The following is a 24,966-nucleotide window of genomic DNA, read 5'->3' on the forward strand; positions in this document are numbered from 1 at the left end:
ATTATTTTCAAAGTCTATATTCCTAAACCTCCAAAAACATGAAGGTGGCAATGTGAACTTCTATGGAGCCAAAAAAAGATAAGATTAAAGGTATTGGGCCTTTATGTATATCTTCCTTAATATGTATTTAAAATGTTTTATTTGTGGAAGGAATTAAATATAATCTACTCAGTATTTTGTTAATTATGTGACTGTAGTCATAGGGTTTTCTTTAATAAGGACATGTGTAGACTCATCATCTGATTGAAAAAACGTGTTTATCTTCAGACGATAGAACAAAAGCTTGGATCTAAGTAAAAAAAATGTCACTTACTTGCTCTCTAGAGAAGATGAGAGATGATTGTGGCATAAAAAGCTAAACCTCAAATATATTTTTGAACTTTTAGAGAAAAATCTAGTGAGAGGTTTACCAAATCTTTCGTGGAAAACTCATCTTCTCCACGAAGCTTGTAAAAAAGGGTAACAATTCAAAAAATCTTTTAGGCCCAAAAACTATGTTTCCATTTCACAACCTCTTGAACTTCTTCATATGAATTTATTTAGTCAAGCGAGAACTTTAAATATGGGAGGAAAACAATATGGTATTAGTCATTGTTGATGACTACTTAAAATAAACAGGGGTTTTCTTTCTTGCCCACTAGAATGATGAGTATAATGGAGATGCTTGCGACTCTATTGAATAATTATGTGTGAGATGAATGAATGATTAGAGTGAAACAATGGAAGTAATGAAAAGATGATTTATGGTGTGTTTTGTGGAGAATGAGGAGTTTAGAGAGGTTAGGCCAACTCCAACTTTGGCCTAAGATTGTTTACTGAAGAAGCTAACTTAGAGGAGACTCCAAAGAGAGTAGATGATACTGAATGCAACAAAAATTCATTACTCAAAAAGATCATCAAAGTATGAAATGTAAAAAGGAGGAACTCTATTTATGGGTTAGGAAACTTGGATGACAAGTTGCTCAAAATTTAGGGTTAGAAGTTTGCTTCCCGCCCAAGTGATAAGTGTCATAATTTAGTCACATTTTATGAAAAAATGTTAGGCACTTATCGATTTTAATTCTTGATAAAGTTATAATTTAACCTTAAATTTAGAATTTGATTTTTTTTTTACATATTTTTGGATTATGAGATGTATAAGAACTATTTATTCCCAAGTTTTTGCTAATTTCAGAAATCTAGGAGAGGATGGAGATAAAAGGCTAAAGGAAGAATGAAAAAGTTCGAGATAAGGAGAAAACACAAAGTTAGAGCATTCAAAATTTACCCAAAGGCGCCCAAGAAGGATTACTCCAGAGACAAACTTGCTCTTTGGAGAAAACTCGCTCAAAACTCGTCCATACTCACCTAAGCGAGATTATTCCAGAGGCAAAACTTGCTCTCTGGAGTAAACTCGCCAAGGACTTGCCCATGCTCGCCTAAGACTGACCCAAGCTCGTTTAAGTTAGTTTTCTTAAATGAAGTTGGCTTTTATTCTCGTGAACCCCGCTTGAGAAAACAATAACTCGCTTGAAGGGAGGATAATTAGAGATAGGAAACTCTAAAGAAGGCAATTGTCAAGGAGAAATGCTTTGGATCTTTTTTTCTTGCTTTCAATTCTTATAATGGACAATATGAGTGATATCACTTTGGGATTGTGAGTAATCTATTAAACTCTTATGGATTGAGGTCATATTTATTTATAACATTATGTTCTTGATTGATATTGGTATTATCATTTTATTCTTAAAGCTTGAATCTTTATTTAGTATTTTGATCCTTAGATTTGACTGAGTACTTCTGAGTATCTGAGATAATGCTTAACATATTTAAATGCTAGGAATATATTTGAAATGTTAATTGCTTTATAACATTTGTTTATAATGATAAGAATGTTATTATAAATATGTGAGGAATCAATATATAGGAGACAATCTTAATAATTTTATATGCGAGGAATCGATATGAAAGATTTTTATATGTGCATCAATGTCAATCAAGTTAGAATATTGTATGTTTTATTCATTGAAAATACAAACGAGTGAAAAGGATTAATCCCAATCCCAATCTTCTCAATTGAATTATCTTAATCGTTTAGTTTGGTTTCATTTAAATTCTCACGTAAATTTATGATACCAATGACCTTTCAATCAAACTTTCATACATCTTTTGATATTTAGTGAATACTATACATTGAGATTTTAAAAGAACTGTTCCTTATGCATTCGATATCCGTCTTTAGGAAAAATTTATTACTTCTTACTCAGTACACTTGCCGAAATATGTCAACACATTTTTGACACCATTTTCTGGGAACAATTTTGTTAAAATTTGAAAGTATAAATTCCTAAATATTGTGAATAATTTTTTTAGTTATTTAGTGTTTTTATTTTTATTTCAGATTTTTTTAAATTTTCTAATTTTTAAAATTTTTATTTCTAGTTATTCCTTTAGCTAATCCTTGAGTGAGTTGTCTTATATGATATCAAGAGGACATGTTTCTAAGCATCAATTGCAATTTGAATCAGAAATTGAAAAGGTAGCTCAGAAGAACAAGGTTAAAAAGAGAAAAGTAGAGCAGTGTAAAGTTAAAGAAGAATCATGAACCACTTTTATCCTTTGCATTAAAACTATTCAGAAAGAAAGCAACATGGCTGACGAACAACCACCACAGCCAAGACGAACATTTGTTGATTATGCTATGCAACTGAAGCTAAGGCATTTTTCAAGTATTGCAATACCTACTACCACTAAGGCCTTGGAGATGAAACCTGCATTCTTTAGTTTGATAAGTACCCATCAATTTACAATAATAGACCATGAGGATCCATATACACATTTGTCTACCTTTTATGAGTTTGTGGGAACAATGTGCTTTCAATTAGGTGATATATAATATGTTTATTTGTGTTTGTTTCCCTTTCCATAGGCAAGAAAAGCGAAGGAATGGATTAAATCTCATCTGAATCAAAGCCTCACCAGTTGGAAAGATGTAAAGGAGAAATTCTTACATAGATTTTTTTCACTATCCCGCTACATCAAAGCAATTTCCTAATTTTCTATGTCCAGACAAGAATGAGAAGAAGGCTTTTATGAAGCATGAGAAAGGTTCAAAGTGATGTTGAGAACCAAATGGTCATCGTTCTTACCAGAACAATCCATCTGAAGAGGAGATTAATTATATGAGCGACCAGGGAAGACAAAGTGGTTTCTCCAACAAAAATTATCAAAAGAATATGTATCAAGGTTGGAGAAGCAATCAGAATCAAGGTTTTGGATGGAAACAAAATGCTAGCCCATCCAACTGACAACCTCATTTTCAACAACAAACACTTTATCCTTCGGTTAAGGAGATAATGAGTAGATTGAAGGATACCTTGGAAAAAATCATGCAAAGCTTGTTGTCCAATCAGAAGAATACAGAAGCTTCAATTAGAAATTTAGAGACACAGGTGGGAAAACTTGCAAAGCAGTTGTTGAATCCACAGAAAGGTCAATTTTTAGCCAACACACAGACGAATCCCAAGGAGCAATGTAAGTTAGTTACTACTAGAAGTGGAATAGTTAGGAGAGGAGATTGGTGCTAATATGGGTTCTTGTGAGGAGAAAAAATGATGAGGAAATAAAAATTGAGTGTGAGGGAGAAGAGGAAGAAAAAAGAGAAAAAAAGAGTGTACATAAAGAAAATAAAAAAGAGAAAAAAATTGAAAATCAAGAGAAGAGTGCTCCCATTCTAAACGTAACTAATCCATTAAGGAAGGATAATGAATGACAATTTTCCAGATTTTTTAATATACTTAGGAGATTGTAGATAGATATCCCTTTTACTAAAGCTTTGTTGTAGATACCAACGTATGCTAGGTTTATGAAGGATATGTTGAATAAAAGGGAAATTTAAAGAACAAGAGATAATGGAGTTAAAAGATGGTTGTAGTGCCATCATTCATAAATCTTTGTTAGAGAAATCTAGAGACTTAGTGAGTTTCACTTTGCTAGTCACAATAGGCAATCTCACAGATGAAAATACATTATTAGACCTTTGAGCAAGTTTAAATCTCATGCTTTTATCCATGTTGAAAAAAATTGGAGAAGTTGAAATATTGCCTACAAGATGACATTGTAGTTAGCTGACATGTTAATAAAGTATCCATATGGTGTGGTTGAAGATCTTTTGGTGAAGGTAGACAAAGTATTATTCCTAGTTGAGTTTGTAATCATGGACATAGAGGAAGATGTTGAAGTTCCTTTCATTCTTGGTGATCATTTATGAAGACTACAACTATTATGATTGATGTTGATGAAGGAAAGCTAAAAATTCGTGTACAAGATGAAGAGGTTAGCTTTAATGTGTTTGAAGCTATGAAACATCCAGGTGACCAAAAAGATTGTCTTAGAGTGGGTGTACTTGATGAACTTGACTGGGAGAATCAGAGAAAATTGTCTGATGCTAAACCATTGATAAAAGCAATCATCAATAATATTGAAGATGTAAATGAATGGGATGAAAAAGAAGTCAAGGATTTCTTACAAGTCTTGGATAAGGCAAAAGAAGTTTACCAAGAGGTTTTTGAAGATCCATAATTGATTAAAGCCAATCCTCCTCGAAAAAGAGAATTGAAGCAGTTGCCATCTCATCTGAAGTATGTCTTTCTTGCAGAGAATGGTGAGAAACTAATTATTATAAGCAATTTTTTTAACAGTAGAAGAGGAGCAGTAGGTGATAAAGGTGTTGAAAGTAAATGAAAGAGTCATAGGGTGGACTCTTACGGACTTGAAAGGTATATGATGAAAACCATCCGACCTCAAAGCTTCTGGGTAAGAAGATCGACGAAGATCGAGATTTACTGAAGATATTGTAAAGTCTTTTACTTCTTCTTAGCCTTGTAAATTTTATAAAGAATAGTGTAAGATTTATTTGGGCCTTATTTGGCCTTTTATTTGGGCCATGTATTGGGACTATTTTCATGGGCCATGTATTGGGCAAATTAGAGTACGATGTAAATAGAAAAAGAAACAGTCTAGTTACAATTACAATTGGGCCTCCTTGGACCTAAGGCAACTCTAGACCATCTAGGGTGCACAAATAAATTACTAGAGTGCAAATAGAAAGCATGGAATGGAAAGGAAGGGATGAAGGTCCACATGCCATCTCCTTAATGGGGAGGATTTCCACCAATGCCAAAAGGACATTTGTGTTCATGGGAATGGAGAGGATTCTCTCCAATTAGAGGAGGATACTTGTCAACCTCTAATTTGAGAGGATTTGCTCCAATTAGAGAGAGTCACCTGTCCTTTTATGAATAAAGAGTTTTTAGGGTTAAAACTTGCACCTTGGCTACCCATAACACTATAAATACAAATTATAGCCCCCTTGTAAATTAGCTTTGAATAGATTATTGAATTGTTGCCAAAATTTGAGCCTCCACTAGTCTCTTAGCTCATTCTTTGCTAGCCTTATTTCTAAGTGTTTTGGCAAGGAACCTCTTAGGAGTTGGCCTAACCTCTCTTAAGCTTCATTATCATTCTCCATACACCAATACTTCACGGTTTCTTTCACCCAGTTTAGCCACTGAATCCCACCAAATTTTGCACCCGAAAATACAAAACAAAAGACTCATAGCAATGCAAGCTAAGATTGCATCAAGTGGTATCAGAGCATTAGGTTCACGGTTCTTCAAGAGATAAGTTCTCAAAAAAATTGTTCTTCATTTTTCCATGTTTTTTTTCATGTCTTGATTTTGTTTTAGTTTTAGTTCTACCATTTTGTTTGTTTGGTTTAATCGGTTCAAATAGCTTGTTCTTTCTTGAACCATCTATATTGGTGTTTAGGAGTTCTTTTTAAGTTTATCTTATGTGCTTTTGAATTTTGTTGAGTCTTCTTTTATTTTCTTTTGGTAAAAACAGTTTATATTGGTTTCATTTTTATTTTATGATCCATTTCTAGTTGTCTAAAGTCATGTTGTTTCCATATATGTCATAAAATCAAGTAGTCCTTTGTTTGATTTTTTGTTTCTTGTTTTTATAATGAATATTCATGTGATTTGGTCATTTTGTGCCATTTGTGTGCTCTTCTTTTTATAAAATTTTGTAAATTTTCAGTTATTTTCTGATTATGCATAGTCAGAATATCAAGGACAAATGGCAAATGATCTATCAAGGACCTTCAAAATTGTAGTTTGAAAAACACTTTTCTTCTTAGTGTTGCAATTGGGGTTGACTAAAGAAACGCTTTGAAAAAATAGTGTTGCAATCAGGGTTGACTAAAGAAACGTTTTGAAAAAACAAACTCAGAAGTCACCACTATATTTTTTCAAGAAAAATTACATAAAGTCTTTAAAAGGAAATTGTCTCAAAATCATATTTAGGTTCAGAAGTTGGTTACATTGGATACACCTTTACTTAAATGTGGTTCAGAAGTTGGTTACATTGGTTACACCTTTACTTAAATGTGAAAAACAATGTGATGTTTTTAATGTTTATTTTTTTCTTAAAATGAAACAAAAGTACATATAGAAAATAGCAAAGATAATATTTTTGAACTTTTTTTATTTGTGTTAACAGAGAGAGTCTACGTAGTTCTTTATAATAAAAATGATTGTTGGTTATGAAAAATGTTTTTAAGTGCTTTAAAGTATGAATTATTCTAAAAAAATTGTGTTAAAATATTTTCATTATCAAGCGAATCTAAGATATAACATGATAATTAATAATTTTTAATATAATTATTAACATGATATAATTTTTAATATAATTATTGAAAAAATTTAATTATCAAGTTAGTTGTTTTTTTTAATTATCAAGTGACTCCAACACTCAACATAACTATTATTTTTTTTTTTAAATTTTACGAAAATGAAAATTTCATTATTAACAATAATTAATGAATTCAAAATTGTACAAAAATAAAATAAAATAATTATAAAGTGAGTCCGAGACTCAACATAAGGATTAATATTTTTCAAAATTTTAAAGAAATTCATTTTATTTATGAAGTGAGTTCGAGACTATACAGAATAATTAATAATTTTTTAGATTTAACACAATTTTTTTTATCAACAACAGTTAATAAATATTTAAATTTTAAAGAAATGTAAACATTAATTATTAAGTGAGTTTGAGACTCGACATAATAATATAAAAAATTCAAAATTTGACGGAAGAGAAAATTTTAATTATCAAGGAAGTCCAATACCCAACATAATTACTATTTTTTGAAAATTTACAAAAAAAAATTCAATTATGAATTGATTCATAGACTTAACATAATAATTAATATTTAAAAAAAAATTAAATAAACAAAAATTTAATTATCAAATAAATTTAAACCTAACATAATCATTAATAATTTTTGAAAATTTATGTGAATAACTTTTTTAAGTAAATCATGATAATCAAACACATTAACAAAACTTAAGAGTAACCACGTACCAAGCAAAATACAAATAATCAAAATAGGAAATGGAATAGGTTAAATATGTTTTTTTTTCTATATAATATAATGGAAATTGATTTTTATTTTAGTTTAAACTTATAGTAAAAAATTTATTAAAATAATTTTTGTCAGTAATTTGTTTTATGTAACAAATTAATTTTCAACGTACAGTATATTATAAAAATATTTTAACATTTTAGTTGATACTGAGTAAAAATATTATATTATAACTTATTTCAATAATTTTTTTTATTATAATTATTTAGAAAATTTAAAGTTTAGATTAAGAATAAAATCAATAATTTTATGTGAAAGTAAATTCAATACGAGCTTTGCTGCTTGATGAAAAAAATAAATTCAATTGGTCCAGCAACTTTGGCAATCAATTGTTTATTAAAGAAACATATATTTAACAAAAGCGGCAAATCAAAGCGGTTTCTAGAAATGGGAAGTAGATTGGTGCAAAATCCTTGTCAACAATTGAAGCTAACCAAGTGGCTGTGAAGTTTGCAGTTAATGCAAATTGGATTCATTTTAATTGCATTAAAGGCAGTTCATAGAATTGGAAATATTGAATCATTGTTGCAGCGCAATCAATTGAAGAGTGCCGACTCCAATTCCTGAGCTGAACATTCAAATCAAATTCATTCAAGTAGGACCCAAGTTTTTTTTTAAGCCTTTTATCACATGGAGTACCATATTCAATTGGAATCTATGCAAATTTTTTTATAATTGGCTTCATTCGGTGGATCCACTCTTTTATCTCAATCTGATTTGTTGATTGGTGCCTTTAATTTGTAAGCAAATTTGATTATTTTGCAGCAAATTGAATTGTTCAATTGGCTTTCCCAAAACCTAAACGTAGCCTACATGCATAACCACCATGCAAAGCAAAACATACTCCTACTCCCAAAACCTACATGCAGGCAACAATCCCAAGCAAATCAAAACACTCACATGGATTTGGATTAGGAAAGTGATGTGTAATGAAGATTTGGGGGAGTTAGTTTTTGGAGTAATAATGGAAAAAAAAATGTAAAGAAAGTAAGGTTGTTTGGATTAAAGTATGAGTGGATTTGTGGAAAAAAATTATTGATGTTTGTAAGTATTCCGATGAGTATGAGGAATTTTTTTTTAAAATGTTAAAAACGTAAGTTTACAAATTTACCTTTATCTTTAAAAATAATTAAAAAAAATAATAGGTGTTTTTTTTTTAGATTTTAGTTAATTAAAATTTTATACATTATTTTTTATATTGTTGAATAATTATTTTTGAAAAAAATACGAGTCACTTAACATTACCGGAATATAGAAAATTGTCATAAAAATAAAATTTTCAGTTATAAATTAAATTTTAATATTGGAATTTGTAAAAAAACATTTGAAAAATAATTTGAAATGCATTTAAACTACATAATCTAAAAATATAAAAAACATGTAACCCATAATCGATTATGGGACGCCTACAAAGATTGTCATAATCGATTATCAACTCAAAATATAAGAATAATCGATTATGCATGCTTAACAAAGTTTGGGATAATCGATTATAGGTGAAAAATAGAGCAAAATCGATGTTGGTAAATGAAAGAATGCATGCACAAAAGACACTCACGTCAATTCCCTCTAACCAACGTGACTTTCCTTTGAAATCCGCTCATATGAGAGAGGAAGTGAATAAGACACTCTCCCTCAAATTCGTCCTCTCACTTGCTCGCATTCACCCTAAAGAAAACATGCATCACACTCGCTCTTCCTTGTCAACAGTGGAACACTTAATCCAAACACAACATAAAAGAAAGAATGCACGCATAGTAAGTGGTATGGGTGCAACAAACACTAAAAAAAACCTCACTTTTTTCTTTAGTCGTAAAATTGTGACCGAAAGGAATCACTTCACTTAGAGGACGGATTACTCCAAGATGAGTGGTGAAGGACTGCCACTTGAAGTGAACAAACACTCAAGATAAGACCCACAAAGGAGAGCACTCAAGTCTCACTAAACAGTCCTGCAAAATTTCTTTTCTATTTCAAAATTCAATGTGTTAATACATGAGGCAAGTCACCCTTTATATAGGAGAGAGTGACTTGGGGAGCAAGACTAGGAGGGGTAGGGGTGTGTCATTTGTGAGAAACCTTCTAGAAGGTAGGTCAAAGAAACCCTAAATCTAGGTGCACATGTCATGAAAGGTGGGCTTGACACAAACTCAATTTACTAAGTACACCTCTATTTATGCTATATGAAACCTAATCTACTAAAATTAAAAACAAAGAAATTAGCTAGTGCTCAGATCCCATCAATCCTCAGAGGATCAACAGGAGCATTATCATTGATCCCTAAATATGTGTTAAGTAAATCCAACTCATAAGCATTATCATTGATCATTTTAATCATCTAGAAGGGACCATTATCATGAGGCATGAGTTTGGATTTCCTTTGAGTAGGGAAGCGATCCTTCCTCAAGTGAAGCCAAACCTAGTCCCCAGGTTCAAAGATCAATACTTTGTGTCCCTTATTGACATGTTGCACATACTTGCGTACCTTCCTTTCTATTTAGCGCTTGATGTGTTGGTGCAAGTTTTTAATGAAAGATGATTTTTCAAAATCATCATTGCACAAAAACTCACCAGTACAGGAATATGATGTAGATCAAGAGGTGTAAGGGGATTAAACCCATACATAACCTCAAAAGGGGTGTCAGAAGTAGTAGAATTAACTACTCGTTTATAAGAAAACTCAATATGAGGAAGTAATTTTTCCCACACCCTAAGTGATGGAGATCAAGCTCAAGAGGACATGGAGGCCAATCAACAAGATCAAGAAGAGGTGGAGGCACAAATGGAGGACGCCCATGGAGGTCAAAGTCCACCTCAAAGGATTACAAGAAGCATGTTCAAAGCTTTGGGAGCTAGAGGACATTTATTTTCTCTTTTTGTAATTTCTTTAGTTGAAGGTGCTTAGAGGGAAACATTAGAAACCTCTTTTGTTTTAGCATCTTTTAGGCTTTAGTTAGGAGCTTTAGGAGGGGGGGTGTATTAGTAGATAGGTGTAGGTGTAGTTTTTGGGAGGTGTCATAGTAGAAAAAGGTCACACCTCCCATGTGACTTGTTTTTGGTGGGAATTTCAAATGAGTTTATTTGAAATTTCCCACCTATTTTTCAGCACCTTAGGCTATACATAGAGGTGCTTCCTTTGTAAAATTCAGATTGGAATTAATCTAAGAAAACTCTACTCAAATTTTGAGTGAACTTTGGAGAGCTTTGAGCCTTCTTCTCTAGTCTTATCTTGATGGATCATTGGAGTCCTCAAGTGGCGGCATCACTCTCATCTAGGAGCATTCCACACTTCTAGTGGCGAGATCATCCAACATTCTTCCATCTTCATGAGCACTCTCTTCTCCTTCCTTTCTTCTCTTTCTATTGTTTTTGTTAGCTTGTGTTCTTGAGTTTTGGTTTGGTGTTCTTGCTGTTTTTTATGAGTTTTGGTTCAGCAGTTTTATATTTCAGTCCATTCATCTTGTTCCTTTGCTTTTCTTACTCTTTTGTTCGGTTCAATTTGACTAAAATTGGTTCATCCAAATGAGTTTGGGATTTGGTACTAGTTTTTGGTGAGTTCTTGTCTTAGAACAATGATCCAACTCTAAGAAAAGTGCCTCTATAATGTCCAACTCAAGGTGATTCCTAAGAAGGTCAAGAACCTTTCTCTATATGGCTATTGGAATCACATCACTAAGGCTTCTGGAAATAAGGCATCTTAACATTTGGGTTAAAGTTCTATTCCCCACTTCTGTTTGACCGTCAGTTTGGGGATGACAGGTAGTAGAAAACAAGAGTTTAGTGCCAAGTTTGCCCCATAATGTCTTCCAGAAGTGACTCGAGAACTTAGAGTCTCTGTCAGATACTATACTTCTAGGAAGCCCATGCAATCGAATAGCTTCCTTAAAGAAGAGATCTGCAATATTGTAAGCATCATCTACTTTGTGGCATGGAATAAAATGGGCCATTTTTTAAAAACAATCCACTATCACAAAGATAGAATCCATACCCTTAGATATCTTGGGAAGGCCTAAAATGAAGTCCATAGAAATGTCTACCCAAGGTTTGTACGGGATGGGAAGAGGGGTATATAAACCATGGGGTTGCACCTTAGACTTAGCCTTCCTACGCGCTATGCACTTATCATAGAAGTTGTGTATAGATTTGCGCATGTTGGGCCAAAAGAAATGTCCATGCAATGTATCTAAGGTTTTTGCTACCCAAAAGTGTCCCATTAAACCACCCTCATGTGCCTCCTTTACAAGAAATTGTCTCAAATACCCTTGGGGCACACAAAGTTTTTTTTCCTTTAAAGAGAAAGTCATCATGTATGAAAATGGGTGAACCATATATGGGCTTGGCCCATACATATTTTTTAATATGAAAAAAATAACCATTTGATTTTTTTTAAAGGAAAACTATATTTTTAATTGAAATAATTTTATTACCCAAAGAATTTATACTTATTTTTTTATTTTTCTAATTTATTATTTTTCTAATATATTATTTTCAAATATTGACACTTAGTACAAATTTAATAACATGCAATCTTAATAAGATGAGGAAAAAAAAATTTACTCTCAAATTTTTGTACTGGTTTGTCTAATAGCGCAAATTTACTCTTAAAGTATTCTTTTGGAACATAGTGACTCTTGACTAACCCGTTGAATATTATTTGGAACACAACCACTCATAGCTAAAATCCAAGTATTTTTTGAACACTTAGTCAGTTGGTTAAAAGCCTAGTATTTTTTTTTAACGTAGCCAGTTCTAGCTAACCCATCAAAAGTATTATTTTGAATGCAACCACTCCTGAATAAGATCAACATTTGTCTAAACACTAGTGCAAAAAGAGGGTTTTACAACGTGTATAAACATCGATTTAAGTGGGAGCATCATCTACAAAAAGGTGGTGGCCATTTTGAAAATAAGATAAACATATAAACTACAGTTCTAATTATAATTGACGTATTTGAAAATAAGGCATATAGATTATGGTTTGGTTGACAATTGTCGCCTATAATGACCACAATAGACTACAGGTTTTTAGGAAAACGTCGCTTATACATGTGTCTACCATATAGACTACGATTCTTGGGTAATAATCGTCGTTTATATGTTTTTTTATTTCTCATTCCATGCTTTTTCGTCTTCGCGCTTTCTTCTCCGCTACTCCCATTGTTATCTTTTCTGCTAAGAGTGGGCAAAAAATCCAAATTGCCAAATCCAAATCCATATTACTTTTAATCCATTTAAATGGATTTATCTCAAATCCAAATCCATATTTTTGGATTTTAAGTACAATCCATTTAATTGGATATGGATTAGATATAGATTGAATACATTTTTGAATTATCCAAAGTCAACCTGACTCCATGCCGAGCCGAGTTGGCCCGGGCTAAAGTTGAGTTGATTCGATCCAAAGTTTAGCCGAATCGATCCGGGCCAAAGTTGAGTCGATTTGGTCCAAAGTCGAGCTAAGTCGATCCAAGCCAAACTATTTTCGAGTCGGTCCGGGCCAAACTCGAGCCGAGTAAACCCTGAACCAAGTCGAGCTGAGTGGGCCAACATTGGGCCCATGTCACGCTGATTCTGTCCAAGCCATGTTGAGCCAAGTCAACTCGGGCCTATGTCGAGCCAAGTCGGCCTGCGTCCCTATCGAGCTGAGTCGGCCCGGACCGATGTCGAGTTGAGTTCGCTCGGGCCAATCTCGAGTCGAGTCAGTTCGGGTTGATGTCCAGTTGAGTGGACCCGGGTTGATGTCAAGTCGAGTCGGTCGATGTCGAGCAAAATTATACTCTGACCGATGTCAAGCTGAGTCAGTCCGTGACAATGTCGAGCCAAGTTTGTATGGGCCAATGTCGAGCAAAGTCAGACCAGGCCCATGTCGAGTCAAGTAGGCCTTGGCCGATGTCGAGTCGATTCAGCCTGGGCCCATGTCGAGCCGAGTCCGCCCGATTTGATGTCGAGCCAAGTCAGTCTGGGCCCAAGTCGACCCAATTCGCATGGTTTCAAGTCTAGTCGACTCGACCCGGGTCCAGGTCTAGCCGAGTGGGCTCGGGTATAGATCTAGTGGAGTTAGTCCAGGTCTAGGTCGATTCGGCTTAGGCCCAGATCGAGTCAAGTTAGCATGTGTCCAAATTAAAATGAATTTAATCTAATTAACAAAGTTGATTTAAAGATTTAATCCAGTTTAAATAGATTTGAAAACATCCAAATAAATTTGATGTATTTAAAATGGATATGGATTTTAAATCTAATCCATGATCACTCCTATTTTCTGCAATCTAGATTGGATTTTAAAAAATCTAATCCATGATCACCCCTATTTTCTGCGATCTCTCCTTGTTGCCATTGCTTTCATTCCTTGTTATGTGTTTTCCTTATTGTTTTTATGTTGTTTTTCATACTTTTTGTGCTTTTTTAATAGATTTTTCTCCATTTTCAGTGTTGAACGAGTGGGTTCCTAAGTGTGATACTATTGCTCGTGTTCTCCTCGTTGTCGTTGTTGTGCATGACTAGTGAACCTCTTGAGCTTCTCCACAATCTTTGTTCCTTTACCACAACATTTGTCCACCATCTTGAGTTAACACAACTCAAATTTGTTCTCTCTTGAAAATTTTTGGCATCTTTTAGCAAGAAAAATAAGAACAAGATTGAAGAAAATATTTTAGGACTACCTACACTATAAGCGATACTTTTGTACATAAATTTCGCCTATAGTATTCTACTAGACTACGATTGTGTGACAATCGTTTATAATTCAAACTATAGACGACATGTGCATAGACTACGACTCTAAAATCGTCACCTAAGGCCTTTAAAAATCGTTGTTTAAAGACATTTTTACAGTAGTGAAAATGTGATCCAAGAATCATAAGAGTTTTCCAACTAGATAGGGTAGCATCTTATGAAATACAAGGTTTAAGCACTCTACTAGTTCGCTATTGAACATAATAGTGTTCTCACAAAGTTTTCTACAACTCAAATATATTTAGCAACATTACAAATTGTAAGTCTCCTTCTTACTCTTTTTCTTCTAGAAGGATGTTTGTATATAAGTGTTGAAGAAAAGAGTAAGTGTGAATTCCTTTTTGGCCATTAAGAAGATACAACTCATTTAAAAAAATTTCTTTTATTTGATCATCTTGGACATAAAGGATGCATTAAATGTGTTCCATTCATGCATGAAATCTTTTTCTCCTCTTGAAGCAACATTTGGATAGCTGGTAGTACTTATATATCATTGGTTATAGTGCCTTTACTTTGAAATTGTGTAAAGTGCAAAACCATACAAGTTAGATAGTCTTCTAAAGTAGATATGCGCGCGCCAGGGAGTTGTTGAGGCATAATAAGTTTAGCTCATATGCATTGAGATCTTTGTTGTTGACATATGCTTTTAGGGATCATTTTGGCTGATGCATGAAGGAAACATTACCTACAACATAGAATAATCATAAATATTGTTTTCATGAAGTAGAATGTTAACTTTAGTCCATGTGTTTATTCTCTAAGCAAAACAAAACTTATCAGATAGAAATGAGACTATAAAGTGTTATATCACTTGTGTCTTACATGATTTGTTGTAAATGAAATCATTTTATCTTACAGATGAAGTATGATAATATTTTATACTTTTTTCCTTAAGAACACTTAATAAAAATATGGGTTGTTGGATTTTTCTCTAACAATATCCCTTTTTTTATAGTGCTTAAAATAGTAAAGTTCAAACATGACATTTTCACAAATATGAAACATTTTGAACTCCATACAAACTCTCTCTCTCTCTCTCTCTCTCTCTCTCTATCTATCTATCTCTCTCTCTCACACACACACACATCTGTGTGTGTATATATATGTGCATATGATAAGTGTCATAATTAAGTAATATTTCATACAAAAAGACAAACACTTATGGACTTTAATTGATAAAATAGTTATAATTCAACCTCTACTTTAGGAATTTGAACATTTTTACATATTTTTGGATTATAAGATGAATATGAATGATTTATTCCCAATTTGTGTTAATTTTAGGAATTTTGGGAGGATATGGAGAGATAGAAAACCCTAGAGGAGGCAACCGTCAAGGAGAAAAACCCTGAATCTTCTTTTCTTACTTTCCATGCTTGTAATGGTCAATATGAGTGACTAATTCTTTCCTTTAGGATTGGGAGTAATCTATTCAAACTCTTATATATTGAGGTGATATTTATTTATAATATCTAGTTCTTGATTGATGATTGATATTATCATTTTATTCTCAAAGCATGAAACTATTCATGATTTTGATCCTTAAACTTGAGTGAAAAGTACTTATGAGTATCTAACCTAAATGATAATGCTTAACATATTTGAAAGATAAGATTTAAAATGTTAATTGATTTATAGAATTTGTTGGTAATGATAAGGAGTTTTAAAAATATGCAAAGAATCGACATTTAGGAGACTCTTTTGATATTTATATGTGCATCAATACCAATCAAGATGGAATGTTATATGTTTTTATTCATTGACACTACAGACGAGTAAGAAGGATTAACCTCATTTCCAATTTTCTCAATTGACTCATCCAAATCATTTACTTTGCTTTTATTTAATTTTCATGCAAACTTATGCCTTTAAATCAAATTATTGTATATATATATATATATATATATATATTCTTATACTTAGTGAATGCTACTATTAGGATTTTAAATAATTGTTCTTTGTGAGTTTGATATCCGTCCTTAGAGATAAATTATTACTTCTGACTCGGTACACTTGCTGTAAAAAAAAGTCCTCAATGTGTGTGGATATATATATATATATATATATATATATATATATATATATATATATATATATATATTCAAGAGAAAGACAATAGTAAGAGAAAGACAACATGGCCACAATATATTTGGATCTTGCACAACCAATGCTTGAAAATGATGGAACTACTTGAGTCAAATTTGAAAGCAGAGAATTTTAATTCATTTTGAACAATTCTTAATTTTCTTTTTCTACTTCCTGTCACATTGAGGACTATGTTTGATTCAAGTGTGGTGGAGAGTTTTACTTTAACTTTAGTTTTTTTTGTAAGTATTTTGTTTTTTCCGGATCTATTATGTGGTTTTACTGTTTTTACCATTTTGATTTTGTTCTTCTATATTAGACTGTGCACTTTTTGTGTTTTGTATTATAGAAGATAACCATCTAATATGTTGTTTTTAGTTGTTCTTGTCAAAATTTTAAGTTTTTCATTGTTGTTGTTACCTTGTAAGTAACCACTTTTTTGAATTTCGATGTACTAGACGATGTTTTTATGATCAAAAAATGTCTACCTACTAGTCATTTTTGTTTGACATGCCTTTTTGCATATATTTCCTCTTTAGTTAAACTTTTTAAATAGATTTTGGTTGTTCTTAGAAACTTTTTCATTAGATGATCATATTTTTTTTAAATTTTTAACTATGTTTTCTTTTATAAGAACACCTTTTAAATCATCAGTTTTAGTTAAAAGTTTTAAACCTGATTGACTTGTTTTTATGCTAGAGTTAGTGAGTCTTTTCATGAAAAATTAATCACTAGATCAGTTTTGGTAAAATGAACCTTAGTGGCTTGAGTTTATTTTTTGTGTGTGGTTCATTCAAGACTCTAAGTATTCCAGAACATGAACTGATTCTTTTTTATATTATTCTTGCACAAATCCTTTTGAAATGATTTAGGCCATTATTTATTTTTAGCTACTTAGTCAAATTATCAGACCTTATATGATTCACCCTTGTATACTTCTTTGAGTTTTTGTAACCTTTTCTTTTATGATTTTTAGCTCATTACATACCTTGATTTAACATATGAACATAAATAATTAGTTTTACCTTCCTCAATCAAAAGTCATATTATTCTTTCCAATACCTTGTATCTATCTTGAAACTAAGAAGACCATAAAAATACTTTAAATTTCACACTTAATAGAATTCTCATTATCTCGTAATGGATCAAACTAATTTCCTCATATTAAACTTTCTAATCACATTTCTATTATTAATAGTCTAATAAACTCACTAAATTAGATAACTTATATAAAACCATCTAAATGTATATAACTAATATAAATATTAATACAACACTTGGATAATCAATTATTATAAATCACATTTCTTAAAACATTATATATCTACATCTTATCTCTCTGGAAAGGTATACATAAGGTACCAACATTAAAAAAAGACCGACAATTAATTAACATTTGCGAGAAAGTTTACATACTCTACTCTCTTCGTACGAGGGTTTGATGTTTACCTACTCACACTATCACTTCCTCTAAAAGACCTCCAAAGCCTACAACTTTTTGACTCACCTTTTCTTCGTCCTCATGCTAAAAGATTGGTCCACCAACATGTGACATCTCATCACAAACTCATTCTTAATATTTAATATAATATATCAACAATATAAAAAATAGCAAATGATTTTTCATAATATTAAAAATTAAACTTCACTTGTTCATGAGATTAATCATAACAAATACCTAGGACTCAAACTTCAGATTTACTCGCCATTATTTTTAACGTTGTTTCAAAATAAAAATAAAATCATTAACAAAATAAAATAAAATCATACTTTATATATAGAGAGGTCAAAATAATATCCATGTTTCATACTGAAAGTGACAAAAAATTTATAATGGATTCTTGTAGCATTACCATTAATTATTCACATAAAAAAGCTGCATTATCATTAACGGGATCTAACGTACTCGTAAAAACAATTGGAATCTATTTATAATGTTATTTTTTTAGTATAAGTAACCCATAAGTAGCCGGAATAATTTGTTCAATGTTTGGACTTATTGTAGTAAAATTTGCAATGCCAAAAGTTTTTTGATATTTTGATTTTATTGTTAAATATTATTTTAACTATATGTTTAATTATTACCAGTTTTTGAATAATTCAACTACGATTAGACTAATGAACCATAAACTACTATATTTACCGTTAAAACGAGAAATCTGATTTTGAGAATATTATCAAATTAAAAAAAAATGATCAAATGGAGAAAAAAATTAAGTAAAATGAAGCATCATGGAATATAAACATCATCAGGTATCATGTTGATTTTGTGTTTTTTACTAACGCGAAAATTAATATCCAATTTAGATAAACTTCTCAATAAGCATCTATAGATAAAGAAAATAAAATGATACAACAAACTAAAGAACTGGAATTAGTTATAACCAACTAATGCAGGGGTTTTTTTTTTAGAAGCTCTGTTTATTTAATTTTTTCAAAACTTATAGTGTATAAAAATTACTTTAATTTATGAAAGAATTTTAATATATTATATCTACTTAAATTTTGTTATAAGTGTACTACCGGGCATCCATATTCTCTCATAACGGTTAAAACTCATTAACAATGGATCTTAAACATAAAACTAAAAGGATTAGTTCAGACATCACACAGCATTAAACTTATATAAATATCTTTTCAGAAAGTATTTCCACTCACTTAATACTTTACAATTTGCTAATTATTTAAATTTTTAAATATTTTTATTTAAGTGTTGAAGAATCTTTTACATATCTACTTTTACTATTAAAATTTGACATTCTTGAATAGATCGACTCATTCACTCAACTTCAATTTTCTATCTCGAACGATTCAACGTCAAAGTAATAAGAGTAAGTATTTATCTGAAGCTAAATCCTTTTTTCCATGATTCCATGGGGAAACTAATACAATATTTTATGTACAAAGTGGTTCACTTGTTCTCTAGATCATATAAACTCTGGTTCACCCATCATGGCACTGGGCAGCATTAATTAGTAACTAGCACTAGCATATACATAAGATATTAAACAAGACGATGATTTGAGCACCTGTTCACATAAGAGTTGAGGTTGAAAAAGGTCTCAGTTTGAGAAATGAGTGGGAAAGGAAGGATCACATGAATGAGCAGTCCATAAAGAACTAAGAGTGCGAAGACGATGGAAGTACTCCCCCATAGCCAGCAAGCCTTGAGCTGCTTGCCCAGTTGTTAGAATCCTTGACATGTAAAGCAGAGTTTGCTGCCTAAGGTGATCTGCCTGTGGAAGAAGGGAATAAATTCAACAAGAGCTTTCAACTCAACAATAACATTGTTGCAGGCTTTAGCAGTAAAAAACAATGCAGAAACACCACACTTCTACTTGCCTACAAAACAATAAATAAAACACATTTCTACATAGAAACAAATTCTAATGTTTACATTGGCACAAAACCAACAAAATATGAAGGTTGATCATAAATTATATTCTATTGTTTAATCCCATATTTGAGATTTCCTTCTGAGCATAAGAAGGTATGTTGGAAATTCGAAGACCACATATATGTTTGATTGCTCATATTAATTGAAGTTTTAAATTTGGCATCTAACTTAAGCACTAACTCTCCCTACCTATGGACGAGGATCACAAAGAAGTTTCATCTTATACATCATTTTCATTACTCTAATGTAGGTACTTTCTTACATGAACCATGCATATTTTGTCCCTATTGGGGACTGTTTCTTAAGACCATGTTTGCAATTTCAGAAAGGCTTTTAAGTATACTACACATAATGTCCCATGTTTCCCATCATATGACCGAGTAATAACAAACTCCTAACATGTTAAAATATTTGAGGCTACAATCATTACCTGGTTTACAAAACCTTCTAGTGCTTCACCTTTGTCCATGGCAGCAGCCATCTCAAACCCGTAGTGTCCTATAACTAAGGGATCTGATGGAATGTTGTGGACTAGACTCTGCTGGAGTTTGTCCAATCCAAGTGAAAGGGCATCTTCAGCTTGCTGAGACGAAAGCCGGAGGTTGTTAATACTCACAATTTGTTGATCAGTCAAAGGCTCAAGCTGTGGAACAATAATCTGAAACAAAAGGTCAAGTAGTTTTAACAAGATGCAAAACCGTAATATGAAAATTGAGAAATAGTAACATCTCGAAGAAAATATGTTTATGCAGTGACAGTCCAAAACACAAGATTGAAAAGATATTTTATTTTAGCAACTACATGTACCATATCAAAAGTATTGGATAACTGAGATAAGAGATTATAATAACACTTTCAACCAAAAACCTTAAGACAATAGGTTTGTCAATCATTTTCCTTACATGTTCTTGAACATTCTTATTTTTACTTAATTTTAGGACTCAAAATCACAGTTAGATTCCTAATTCTGTTTTGCACAATAAAGGAACAGAGAACAAAATAAAAAAGTTGTTAGAAGGACATGTGGATGTACATTTAGAAGCTGCGATGGACGAGATCCTCCAATCCAAAGAAAAAGGCGTTCCACTGATGCTTTCCATGCACCAGAGATCAAATAAAAGACATCGGCTTTTGCTGCCTCTGCTTTCATCCTGAAAAGATTTGAGTAGTGGCTCAGGCAACTCTCAACAAGTAGATGAAGCTGCATATCAGATTCACGAGTTTGTAATGCATTTCTCAGTTCTTCATTTTGTCTACAGAGCTCTTCAATCCATTGTCCATATTCGAGTTCAAACAAGGCTATCCCTGCTTTACAAACAATGCTATAGAAACTTAATGCTTCAGACACTTAGAAAAAGTACTTATGTAATCACAAATTAAATGACATCTGACAATTCCACAAGACAAAGTGGGATAAACATTAGAATATTCATATACCTGCAGTTCAATATGAAATACTTTATTTTCTCATATACTTGGATCACTGAGAAGAATTTTGATAGAATCCAACACAATATTAACTGCAATATGCTAATTTGGGACACTAGAAGTGTCTACTAAGAAGTTTAAGAAATAAAGATTCCATCAATCTCGCATCTAAATGTAACATACATAAACAAACAGACTATATCATATTAGGCTTTATAAAAAAACAACAAAGAATTTATGAAGGGTAATTATCTAAAAGAGGATACGAAATCACGAAACACATCCAAAAGGGAAATATATTCACACTTCCCTTTGTGAAGATAACACCAATTTGACTTTTGGTCGAAAGATATTGACAACTTATCTTGAAAATCATGTGAAAGTCAAGACTATGCATGATACCATAAGAGGGAAGGGCTATGATCGTGGCAGTGGATGAGGCACAGACAAATATGGGGAAAGATCAACTGACACCTCTTACAAAAAACTTTAAAGATCTTTCCACAACATGTGATTCAGAAAAAAACAAGAGGATTGATTTTACAACCGTTAACTTCCATTGGAGGTTGAAGAGTTTGCTCAAGTAACCATGACTTAAACTAAATAAAATTGGTCATTGACTTCCTGATGTCATTCTGTCAGCATTATTGGTGAAAAAACATTCAATGACTTGAAGCAAATCTGTGTTTGATGCAGGCAGCAAAATGAATCGTAGAGGAATACTAAGAACAATCACATAAATACCTGACAAAAGTATCATTAAAGGAAACCACAGAGGCGTGTATTTCATCTAATACAGGCTCAAACATAACCCATAAATCAAACTGCAACTTCATCTAAAAATACAAGAAGAAAGTAGTACACAAAAAATAACTAAGAAAATAACATTTTGAGGAAACTTGAAAGTTAAAACTGAAACTAAGAATCTCCAACCTGGGTTAATTGTTCCAGATGATCCCATATAACTAAGATCTGGTGCACTGCGTATGTACATACTCTGCAAGAAGACATTTTAGTAAGTGCTTGAACACATATTGAAATAAAAGGCATAAATAAGAACGATGATTTTTTGGTTAAGATCACCTGCTTTTTTGCTTTCTCAATCTCCAATTCCAATTGCATAAGCTTCACACGGCTTGTTTCTAATTGCTGAACATAAGCCTATTAATTACATAAGAAAGAATCAGATTATGAACACTAGCTAACTTCCCATAAATTCAGTTTTTACTACCTTCTTCCGCAGCCGACATTTTCGTGCAGCCTCACGATTTTGAGCTTGACGTCTTAGCACCTACACATAAATACTCCTTAAATAGAATGCCAAAATATTCAATAAAAAACATTCATGTTTGATATCAAGATCTCCAAAGCATTAATTTTAGTTTCTTGTGAACATTCAAATGTGTGAAAGAAACCATGTACCCTTCCATGTTATCTACAGTGATTAAAATGAAAAAGCCTGTAGAAGATGAATATAGAATAGCATAAAAGAAATATGCAGTAATTAAATCCATTACCTTACTATCAGCTTTCTCATTAGTCTCTTGATCATCTCCAGAAGGTTCCCTTGATTCATGAGGAGTACATTCAGACTGAACACCATGGAATTCAGTGTCGTAAACAAGTATTCCCATAAAACAATGCTAGCTTAATAACAGAAGAGAAATTCCTATGCCTTTTACCTTGTTCTGCATGCTAGACTTCGTCATGAACATTGGCGTAGCAATTGAATTCAAGCTTCCATCAATTTTAAAGGTGTCCCCCCACATGTTCACTTGATGGAATGGATCATATATACCCATCCTTTTCGCGAGGACTAGTTGAGTCGATGAAGAGTTCATATACTATACATCATGCAAAAGGAAAATTCATATATCAAATTGGATAACTAATGCAATGTAGACAAAATAAAATGGTGGAATTTAGACTTGATCTGCTATATAATTTGAAAACTGGATGCTGGGTTTGTTGCGTGAAATTGAATGAAACTTCAACATGAGGAACAACAAGATAGAGAAGTCTACCATGGTTTATGTCCTGTTATCTCTAGGATTGTCCAAAGGAAATAATTATTTTCTAAACCATACTAATGAATAAAACAAACATATTTGAATCAAAAGCCAAAATTTAATTTAGAACTTAGATGAAATTCTCTATGAACTCCTTTTAGGAGTCAAAAAGATAGCTTCTCCATAAATTAAAATTAATTTTTGCATGTAAAAGTTACCCACAAGGTTGATTTTAATTTGTAAAGAAGTTAATCTAACTTCTTTTATTTTTCTCTACTAGAAGTATATATGGTGAATCTTGTCTAAACATTCCCTTAATATGACTCCATTAACTAGATCAGAAGCTTGATTACTCTTCTCTATCCCAAAAGTAAAATGCAAAACAGAGAAAAGAGGACTTATAGAGTAATACTATCAGCAATTCAGTCCTAAATTTGAAACACAAGAAACTCATAATATACGACAAGTTTCAAGTTTGGTAAGTTGAATTGTTGAAATGGGAATCGAACCTGAGCAATCCAAACACAGTTTAGAACAGAAACGAAAAGTATAAGTAGCTAACTAGCTGGGTAGAATCTGCAAGCACCAATATTTTGTATTAGTCCATGACAGACCCAAATGAAATGAATCCCCAAGAAATTTTATATACACACTAGCATTATTCTTCTGTATGCCAGCAAATTAAGTAAGCAACGCACTAACTGAAGGGAAACAGACGAAAGTTTAATTCTAAATAAACAAAACATCATTCCTCTTAACTTTTTTTTTTCTACAGGTGTAAGAAAATCTACTTTGATGTGTCAACTTGCTAATGTAAAGTTATGTTTCCACTGTAAGGGAAAGACTAGGGTCTAGGAAAACTTAGCAGTGCATTAAAAATCAAAAGCAAAAGAAAAATAGAGAAGAAACTACCAAATTCACAGCTTTTCTTATTCAGTTGATAGTGATCTTTGACTAACATGAGTTGTGAAGATATTATTTCTACTTTCAAGTTTTATGCCATAAATTAATGATCTTCTGGAGCATACAGCATGAAGGTGATACTAAGAATCGAAATAATAATATGTTTGGATTAGAAGAAAAGAAAATAGAAAAAAAAAGACACGGCTAATAATATATATACTTTTTTTCCACTGAAGAAAAAAAACTTTTAGAAATAAAATTTTAAATTTTTGTCCGTTCAAAATTCTAATTTTTTCTCTTTCCTCAGTTTTCCTTTCTCTATACCAATGAAACGATAAAGTAGTAGCTCACTTCATAAAATTAACTCATTTTAAGTCAAAGACGAATCTGTATCGCAATATAAACTGAAAACATGTTCTCTCTGCATAGGAAGACTCAAATTCACAAACGTATATGATTGTTTCTCTTCCCCATTCCACTTTATTTTTAATACCAAATCCATTCCACACAAGACAAGTCTTTTAAGCGTTTTAATTTAGAAGAGAAGTTAATTTTAAAATAAAAAATATATTTTTATTCTTATAATTTGAAGTTTTATGAGATTATATAGGTTGTTCTTATATAAACAACATTAATTTATGGAAAATATGACAACAAGTAACTTAAATCCGGCATCCACTAGCAATTGTAGTACTGAGTAGGAAATGAATTGAGTTATTGGCATATATGGAGAAGTGGTGAGAATCCAAAGAATGAATGATAGTATAAATGACCTTATCATGTTAGGTTATGAAAGGAAAGTAGGTAATTAAATTGTTTAACAAAAGTGATACCAATGCACCTTACACCTCAACAATTTGATAATAAAATCAAAGTAGAGTTAATTGTGTTGTTGATCACACCCATCTCAAATTATCAACCCGTAGATTCGTCTGAACTTGTCC

The 24,966-nt window shown here is 31.9% G+C and overlaps 1 protein-coding gene across 5 annotated transcripts; it reads right to left on the bottom strand.

The window, feature by feature from the left end:
- Positions 1 to 19,123: 19,123 nt before the first annotated feature.
- LOC137825772 (transcription factor TGA7) lies at positions 19,124 to 24,221 on the bottom strand. 5 transcript variants are annotated; one of them, XM_068631549.1, is made up of 10 exons: positions 24,032 to 24,221; positions 23,629 to 23,695; positions 22,793 to 22,954; positions 22,628 to 22,702; positions 22,342 to 22,401; positions 22,194 to 22,271; positions 22,044 to 22,107; positions 20,716 to 20,987; positions 20,113 to 20,340; positions 19,124 to 19,521 (listed from the first exon to the last, which is right to left on the bottom strand). In XM_068631549.1, the coding sequence occupies exons 3-10, from the start codon at positions 22,949 to 22,951 to the stop codon at positions 19,348 to 19,350; spliced, it is 1,110 nt and encodes a 369-aa protein (XP_068487650.1). In that variant the 5' UTR covers positions 22,952 to 22,954; positions 23,629 to 23,695; positions 24,032 to 24,221; the 3' UTR covers positions 19,124 to 19,347. The 5 variants fall into 5 exon arrangements, with proteins under 5 accessions (XP_068487650.1, XP_068487652.1, XP_068487648.1 ...); XM_068631551.2 differs by lacking the exon at positions 24,032 to 24,221 and adding an exon at positions 23,773 to 23,920; XM_068631547.2 differs by lacking the exon at positions 24,032 to 24,221 and adding an exon at positions 23,773 to 23,878 and having other exon boundaries at positions 20,716 to 20,990.
- Between the last annotated feature and the right edge of the window lie 745 nt (positions 24,222 to 24,966).

This window comes from Phaseolus vulgaris, chromosome 8, assembly GCF_051622355.1.
Source record: "Phaseolus vulgaris cultivar YP4 chromosome 8, ASM5162235v1, whole genome shotgun sequence".
Classification (NCBI taxonomy): domain Eukaryota; kingdom Viridiplantae; phylum Streptophyta; class Magnoliopsida; order Fabales; family Fabaceae; genus Phaseolus; species Phaseolus vulgaris.

Excerpts from the sequence above, each read along its gene's own strand:
- LOC137825772 (XM_068631547.2), bottom strand. The coding sequence starts at position 22,951 with ATGAACTCTTCATCGACTCAACTAGTCCTCGCGAAAAGGATGGGTATA. Across the intron at positions 22,108-22,193 it reads TTGAGAAAGCAAAAAAGCAG|AGTATGTACATACGCAGTGC; the intron begins GTGATCTTAACC and ends GTCTTCTTGCAG. Across the intron at positions 19,522-20,112 it reads TAGAAGGTTTTGTAAACCAG|GCAGATCACCTTAGGCAGCA; the intron begins GTAATGATTGTA and ends CTTCTTCCACAG.